Source organism: Balearica regulorum, chromosome 7 (genome assembly GCF_011004875.1).
Source record: "Balearica regulorum gibbericeps isolate bBalReg1 chromosome 7, bBalReg1.pri, whole genome shotgun sequence".
NCBI lineage: Eukaryota > Metazoa > Chordata > Aves > Gruiformes > Gruidae > Balearica > Balearica regulorum.
The window spans coordinates 21,427,629-21,436,228 of NC_046190.1; the positions used below are offsets into that span (position 1 = coordinate 21,427,629).

At 40.8% G+C, this 8,600-nt stretch overlaps 1 protein-coding gene across 1 annotated transcript; it reads left to right on the forward strand.

Moving 5' to 3' along the window:
• Positions 1-239: 239 nt before the first annotated feature.
• On the forward strand, positions 240-8,600 carry LOC104629373 (cytochrome P450 2H1). Its single transcript, XM_075758386.1, has 9 exons — positions 240-473; positions 1,922-2,084; positions 2,948-3,097; positions 4,865-5,025; positions 5,419-5,595; positions 6,000-6,141; positions 6,423-6,610; positions 7,129-7,270; positions 7,764-8,600. Exons 1-9 carry the CDS (start codon positions 294-296, stop codon positions 7,943-7,945), a joined length of 1,485 nt encoding a protein of 494 aa, XP_075614501.1. The 5' UTR covers positions 240-293; the 3' UTR covers positions 7,946-8,600.

An 8,600-nucleotide genomic window follows, 5' to 3' on the forward strand; every position in this document is an offset into this window, starting at 1 on the left:
TGTTTGTCTGACAGTATTAGAACATGATTTCTTTTGTCCTACATGAATGATTACCCAAAGGAACACAAGCTGGAGAGGGAAAAAAATCAGTATGCAAACAAGGAGTTCATCCCTAGTTTGTTCATTCTTATCTTGAGAAGATTAATAAGTAATCTCATATCTGAGCAGGAATAGGAAGGCACTATTGGCTAATTTCATCCATGTACTTTGGTATCACAGCATATAAATAAGCATGGATCTATAAGTCCAGCATCAGGCTCTTCTGACACTTGGCTTCTCTTCCTCAGCCCACCATGGAGCTCCTGGGAATGACCACTATTTTTTTGCTGGTCTGCATCTCGTGCCTTCTTCTCTTTGCCACATGGAGAAGCATATCTCAAAAACAGAAGCAGCCTCCTGGTCCTGTCACAGTCCCCATTGTTGGAAGCCTACTCCATCTGAACCCGTGGAACTTGCCTGAAAGCCTGAAGAAGGTAAGAGACTGTCTCCTTCTTTCCTATGTTGTCTCCATTGCATATAAATCAATGTCCAGTCCGGACTGTCTCAGCTTAATTCACAAGCTTAATTTGCAATGACCAAATGTCAGACTCAAACAGAAATGGAAGGCTTCCCAGCAATACATGCTTCTGAAGTCTATATATTGCTAGAATCTATATATCTAACTCTACATATCACCAGTCTAAGTCTATATATTTGCAATAATCATACTATTGATGAGTACTGTGCTGATCTCATGGCAGTACTGCAATTCGCAGTGACTTTGCAACCAAGGCACTGATGCTATTGTAATATTCTCTAATATACTATTGCTGTGCTCCTCCTGTGCTCAACTCCTCATTGCACTGGCAACATGGCCTGGCCCTTTTTTGGGGGAGGACCCTGCTCTATTTTGCTGCCACTGCTCTCTTGCAGATAGGTAGGATCTCCTGGAAGCAGAAGCAGTGAGTGAAGGGGCTGAAGCAAAAGAGTTTGGAGGTGAATTGTGCTGTCCATTCCCTCCCCTGGCTGACATCACATATCTGTCAAACAAAACCTGTGTGTTGCAAGGCCTGGGAGGCAATAGGTGGAGGGAGTTAAACTGGAGTGCCTGTTCCTTAGGGGACTGTGAGGGGATGGTGGCAGATGGATGGGAAGGGAGGGTGTTCCTGGGTTCCTCAGAGCAAAATTGCCGTGATGGTCACCACGTGTATCATCAGATGCACATATACACATATGAGCTCCTTTTTGCCTTGGTGCTTGTGAACATTGAGAATCATGAGCACCCTCAGGCATTCTGCTTTGTTTCAGAGCACTAGGTGATTCAATTTCCCACCATAAAAAAAATGGGACTATATCTAGTTTGGTCTTAAAAAGTGAGCATGAGAAGAACTGTTCCAGGTTGGACCAAGTAGCCCAAGAATCTTTTCTGCAATTGTAGCCAAAAGCAGATGCCTGGGAAAAGATACATGATTAGTGCAACGATACAGTGACTCTCCGCTGATAGACTTGCCCAGTTTCCAGAGATCTGTGGCCCAGGAGATTTTTAGAGACAACTATGATATGTTTGCACTCAAAAACCCTTTAGGTACTTGCTTCCATAAGTGTATATAATTGCTTTTTGAGCCCGTGTAACCTGTTATCCTTTGTGCCCTGCAGAAAGGCATTCCAGACTGTTTTGCCAGCCCTATGAAGAACTATTTTCTTTTCAGGATTTGGAGTTGACATCTCACTGTTTCCATTCATATCTCCTATTTCTTGTAGAATTCCCTCTTTCCCTGGCTGTAATTCATAGCTGAAAAATCTCTGCACTGCTGCTAATCAATGCCACGTCTCAGTGATGCTGGGACAATGGCACATCACCCCTCAAAGCCCTTGGCTACAAACTTCTTTTCACAGGATTAACGTTCAGATATGTTGTTCTTTGTGTTCCTCTTTCCTACAGCTCAGCAAGAAGTATGGTCCTGTCTTCACAATACATTTAGGCCTACAAAAGATTGTGGTGCTGTATGGCTATGATGTTGTGAAAGAAGCTCTAATTGATCAGGCAGATGACTTCAGTGGAAGAGGCAATCTACCACTGATTAAAAAACTCTTCCAAGGCACAGGTATGTCCCTGGTAATGTTAGCATGCAAAGCTGATGCTTTCATTGCTTCAGGAACACAGCTGAGAGGGCAGTGGAGGAGGGGATGGTGGATTTCATTTATTACTTTCATGCATACAAATTAGCAATCAAAGACCAAAAGCCCAACTCATTATTTGGACCTTTGAGTAAATTGGACCCCTGTTTAAGGTCCTAGGTTGGCTTCACTGAGTGCCTTTCTGTTTTCAGCATACTTCAAATTCTAGCTAAAATTTTCTTCATTAAATGTGCCTCTAAGATCTTACGTTCACTCTCCCATTTCTGAAAATATTGACGATATATATACAGCTAAGGAACCAGCAAAAGGAAAGTCCACAGCACAACAAAGACAATATAGGCTGTCCCAGTAAGGGCCACATTCAAGATTAGGCCTTGAACTTATTCACCAGGGAAGTTCCCAGTATGGCATTTATCTGGGTAAATAGTACCTATTCCATGGTACTACAGGATAGTACCAATGGTACTGGCAATAATGACATGCTGTGTGAAGGTGCATAGCAGAACATTTGAGCAGTTACATCAGTGCAAAGGCCATGTGCTTGTGGCCAAGATGAATTCAGTACCAGTGTTATGTTCTCATTTACATCCTAACACAGTTTTTCTTATTCTGGGAATAAACTCAGATTTACTCAATGTGCTGTGGCAGCTTGATCAAATTTGTCACCTCCAGAATTGCAAAGAATTTAGGTTTTGGGACATATAGTAATTGCAGTATAACTCCGCAGAGAGGTCTCTTTGCATGTTGAATACTCACTGTGTAGCTCCCATTCAGGAAAAAAAAATAAATCTGTTTCCTCATGGAGGTCTATTTTTCCTTCCTGTGTCAGGCATTGTGACCAGCAATGGAGAGACCTGGAAGCAGCTCCGACGATTTGCACTCTCCACCCTGCGGGATTTTGGGATGGGGAAGAAGAGCATCGAGGAGCGAATCCAGGAGGAAGCTCATTTTCTGGTGGAGAGGATCAGGAACACACATGGTAGGACATGGACTTTGTGCCTGCTGGGACACCCTGCGTATCTACAATGAGACAATGAGGGGTGTAGTGCTCTTTCCCCCAAATCTGTGACCCAAGAAGTGGGCACGTGGCTGCTGTTTCTGCTCCCTGCTCCAATAGGCAAAGTTATCACTGCTGGGAGTGGGTCAGTCAAAGCACTGTGATAGTATGGATAGATGTAGGAGACTGGTCTTGGAAAGAAAGCATCCTTTAACCTGTTCTGCTTGAGGAACAAGACAGGAAGTAGCAAAGGGAATGGCTTGGCCCCAAAGCCAATAGTGGAATTCAGCCATGGAGACAGGGCTGGGCACTGCTGGGTAACCAAGCAACATGCACTTCCTTGCCTTGTCTCCTGCAGCCCTAAGTAAACAGATCTTGAAGAAGTGGGTGGCCATAGAACTCATTTACAGATATTTGGGGTTAGGTCCAGTCCATCTGAACACCAGACAATACCTCCCAGTATTAGTGGGGGCATGCAATGGGAACAGGGACTATAAGCTGCTTTTGAGGGCAGGGCATGAGGTAACCCCCTTGATTTCAACCTATAAATGCATCTTCTGGTAGGATATAAGACAATGTTACTTCTAAGTACTTCCCCTGAGAGTGGCACAGTATCAGCCTGGACCACAGGCTTCCTTTCCACAGTCAGCTTATTCTGCAAGGGGGAAAAGAAGATGGATCTAAAAGGATGCTGAAGCATCACTGTTACCCATGAGCCACTAGAAAATTCAGTCTGGCTTCATAGATAACATTCCTGCTACAAATCAGAGAAAACACTCTCACCTGCATTGCTCTCATCTTTTCATTAGCATGGTAATACTGTATTTCCTCTGCCCTACTCCAAGCCTCCATCTCTGGCTCACCTTGTTACAGCATCTTTTACTATGTACTAAAAGGCTTAGCAAACAAGATATATACAACTGAAAAGTATAAAGCCATTATTTACTCTTAATGCAAATAAAAAATTGCTAGGACTAGTTATCTACTAGGTTTAGCATTAATACACTCCTCACCTCTCATGAGACATCTGCTGAGCCTTCAATGGCATCAGTCAGGCAGAGAAAGGTTGGTGCCATTGCTCCTCAGAATAGGCTGATCCTCAATGCTGCCAAGTTGCCATTTTCTGACTCGCTTTTCTTTTTTAGGATTTTATACCTTTACATGTTGTTTCTCCTCTTGAAACTTTGAGATGGACCCTAACACTCTCTGCAATTATACCTTTCGTTTCTTTCCTGAGTCTAATCTTGCTTTTTTTCTCACACCACGGTTCTCTTATTAAAAGCTTATGCAGCTGAGCTATCAAAACTAGACTTTGATCACAGCATTTTAACCCCTAGGAGAGCGTCATACAAGTGAGGTTATGCTAATAGACTTCATAACCAGGGCAAAATAACCTAAAGACATGCCTCAGGCAAAGTCCTTATGGTTTCATCAGGTTTTGGTGGGGATCTTTAGGCTATTTCTAATAAACAGTCTGTAAGGCAGACAGGCATGTGTCAGCAGAAGAGGAACCAAGCCACTCAGACCAGTGTTCTGCTGAGAACAGGACAAAAGAGATACTTTTAAACCATTCAAACAGGGAAATTAGTTTGCTTCAAGTAGAAAATAATAAATTGGATAAGCCCTTCACCATCCTTTCAAACAACTGCAAAATGCTGGGTGTCAAGAGGATGCAAAACTTCCCTGTAGTGTCAGAGGAGGGGATGAAATACTGAAAGTAAGATACCAGGGGTTTTTTTGTTGTTGCAGAGCAACCCTTCAATCCTGGCAACTTCCTAGTCCACGCTGTTTCCAACATCATCTGCTCCATCGTCTTTGGGGATCGGTTTGACTATGAGGACAAGAAATTTCTGACTTTAATTGAGTTGCTAGATGAAAACAACAAGCTCCAGAACTCTATACAAACACAAGTGTGTACAGGTTTATTTAATTAATAGATTTGTTAATGATTATAATATTTTATTAACGAATATTTATTCATTTTTAATTGGAGTGAATTATCCTAAATTTGGGGAAATTTTTTGAAAGCCAAAAAGGCAGTTAAATAACCAATTCCTATTGTTTTTTTCTTACCTTATGGAATTGCCATTGTATGGCTAAAGGATATCTTTGCACAAATTGCTCAAGTGAAGTCTATCCTCGAATATAGTGAAACCATAAAGTAAAAGGCATTAAAATCCAGTTGAATAATAAAGACCTACTGTTCCAAAACAGTTTAATTGCCCCATTTTCACAGTTACAGCTAGGGGAACATTTTATCATATCCACATTAATCAGAATGTGCTTTTCCATCATTTTTACAGCTCTACAATTTCTTCCCAACTCTCATGGACTACTTACCTGGGCCTCACCAAAAAATGATCAAAAATGTTGAAAAAGTTGATCAATTTACTTTAGAAATCATAGCAGAACACCAGAAAACCCGGGATCCCTCTTGTCCTCGTGATTTTATTGATGCTTTCCTTAACAAAATGGAACAGGTAATGTAAGAGTGAGAGATTTACTGGATTATAAGAAAACCACTGCTTGAATCCCAGCTTCTTTTCAGTTGTGGCAGGAACTGGGCTTTTGCAAATACAGAGGGGAACTTGCTTTTCTTGGCACATCAAGGATTTTTAAACCCAGAATTAGCAGTACTAGCCAAAGTTAGGAAAGCTGAAGACCAATCTGATTGATGTAATTCAATGCTCTTCTCATGTTAACAAAGTTTCATAATATCATTTAGTAAAAGTACCATAAATACTGGTGTTCTGGAGAGTGAGTGTCATATTTTTGAAAGGACATTAGAAATGTTTAAAAACATACATTATAGGTACAGAAATTTCCTTTTTAAACAAGCTGCTTAGCTTTGTCGTTCTAAACATTCTGTCAAATCTTCCTCCAGGAAAAAGGGGATGGTCACTCAAAATTCACCATTGAGACCTTGAGCAGAACCACGCTCGACTTGTTCCTTGCAGGAACAGGGACCACCAGCATCACACTGAGACATGGATTTCTGATTCTCCAGAAATACCCAGAGACAGTAGGTAATAGAAAATTAAATAAATAATTGAAAACTTTTTAACAGGTTATGGTATCAGTTTGGACAATTCCTATCACTACCACATGTGGCAATGGTCCATCGGCTAAGGAAACATGTATTTGCAGTGTATTAGTCTTAGTTCTATTCATAGGAATGAGATATTAGTACTAAGTACATTTATATCTTCCTGGTGCACTGAAAGAAAGTTTTGCTGTAAATATGGGGAGAGGTTTAGGCAAACAGATGGGGAACTTGTCCATTCAACACTTACTTATTTCCTAACAGAAAAAATTCAAATGGAGATTGACTGTGTGATTGGCCGAGACCGAAGCCCCTGCATGGCAGATCGGAGCCAGATGCCCTACACAGATGCTGTGGTCCATGAAATCCAGAGATTCATTGATTTCCTTCCATTTAATGTCCCACATACTGTGATGAAAGACACCAAGTTCAGAGACTATTTTATCCCCAAGGTCTGTTCCACTGTGTCTGAGAAAGGTCATCATCTCTTGAAAACAATGACATGTTCTATTTATTTTATTTTATTTTATTTTATTTTATTTTATTTTATTTTATTTTATTTTATTTTATTTTCAAAACCACTGAAATGTTATATAGAATTGGAATTATTTTGTTTGGAAGGGGATTCTGGAAGTTATTGAGTCCAAGCCCTTGTATTTGCGGGGGGGGGGGGGGGGGAGAGACTTTTCATCCTTTATGTGAAGAGGGAGGTATAGCTTTCTATTTTTTTCACACAAATGTAAGCAAAGTTCTAATTTATGTGGAAGCAATATTAAATACTCTAATCAGACTCACCATTAAAATTCATTTTAAAAAATCTTTGTCATACCAATGGCACACATTTTTGTTCATTAAATGTTAATTTTAAACTGGTTAAACTTTGACTACCCTTCTATTCAGCTCTGGGAACTTCTCAGGGCTGCTTTGCTTTAGCATGTCTCCATTTCTTCTTCTCTCTTTGTTAATTCAGGACACTATCATATTCCCTATGCTGACTTCTGTCCTACATGATAGCAAGGAATTTCCAAATCCAGAAAAATTTGACCCAGGACATTTCCTGAATGCAAATGGTACCTTTAAAAAGAGTGACTACTTCATGCCATTTTCTGCAGGTAAGAAAGACCTCTTTTTCTTTCAGATCCTAGACTATTGTTTCCTAGAACCTCTGAACATTTTACTGGCTCTGTCACCATGGTCTGTACAGTGATGTCTAGTGATCTGCTAGAGGCACTTCTGGGCAGCTCTAAGCCCTGTACCAGAATTTCAGTTGATTTCCTTTTTTAGCAGTCACAAAAACTCCTCCAATACATTCTACAAGAAGAGATTTTTGAAGTGAGAGTCAGCCATGCAACTCCTCTCTCTCCAAACTTATCATCAAACAGCAGCAGAACATGAGACACTGAAGCCTTCAAACTGCCTTTGCCCACTGAACACCCTCATTGTTCTAGACACTTAACCCCCAGTTTAATTCATTTGTTTCCCCAAAATGCTGCAGTGCTGCCTGTCCATTCTGAGATGTCTGAACTTTCATGGAACAGTGGTTAAAATAAGTTACCAGCAAAATACTCCAGTGTCACCTCACTTATTATTATTATTTGCTTGCAGGAAAACGCATCTGTGCAGGAGAAGGTCTGGCCCGGATGGAGCTATTCATATTTTTAACAGCCATCCTGCAGAACTTTACTTTGAAACCTGTTGTGGATCAGAAGGACATTGACATTTCCCCAATACCCAGCACCCTGGCAAATATGCCCCGACCTTATGAGGTGTCTTTTATTCCACGTTAGCCAAGTGAAGAGAGTTGCCAGCTCCCAAACTCATGAAAGCTCTGGTTCAACAACAGTCATTTCCCAATCTGTTGAGACTGAAACACTCAGATCATCTGCTAGATACTTTTTGGAGACAAACATGCTTAGAAAATAAAATTGTATGGTGCTTTTATAATCACCACAGCCAGTTCTAAAGAGAGACAGAGTAAGCAATTGCATAGGGAAGGAAACAGCTCCCTGTGCAAAATTATACTCTGCACCTACCTCACCTAGCTCAGATTCCTGTCTGGCTCCTGACATCCTGACATGTCAGAATGTGTGGACTAGTGCTCTGAGAGCCCTGCTGCTTCTGTCCCTATTACTTGATCCTCTCAGCACAGGATCAGACTCTTGTACACCAGGATTTCCACAGACTTTCTTTGAGGTACTTCTCTGCTTTGTATTTTCAGTTTGTTTGTGACCTATTTGTAAAGGTAGGCATAAAACAGTGGGGGTTTTTTTTGTGTTAGAAGATGATCACCTACTGTATTCTTTCCCCAATACATATTGTCTCTTGTGGTGGGCATGGAGTTTGTCAATGACTGAGCAGATGGATCCTCTCCTGTGTGATTATAATGATGGTTTGTGAAATAATTACAATTTATATTTCAAAATAAAGTAGTACTACACTGAA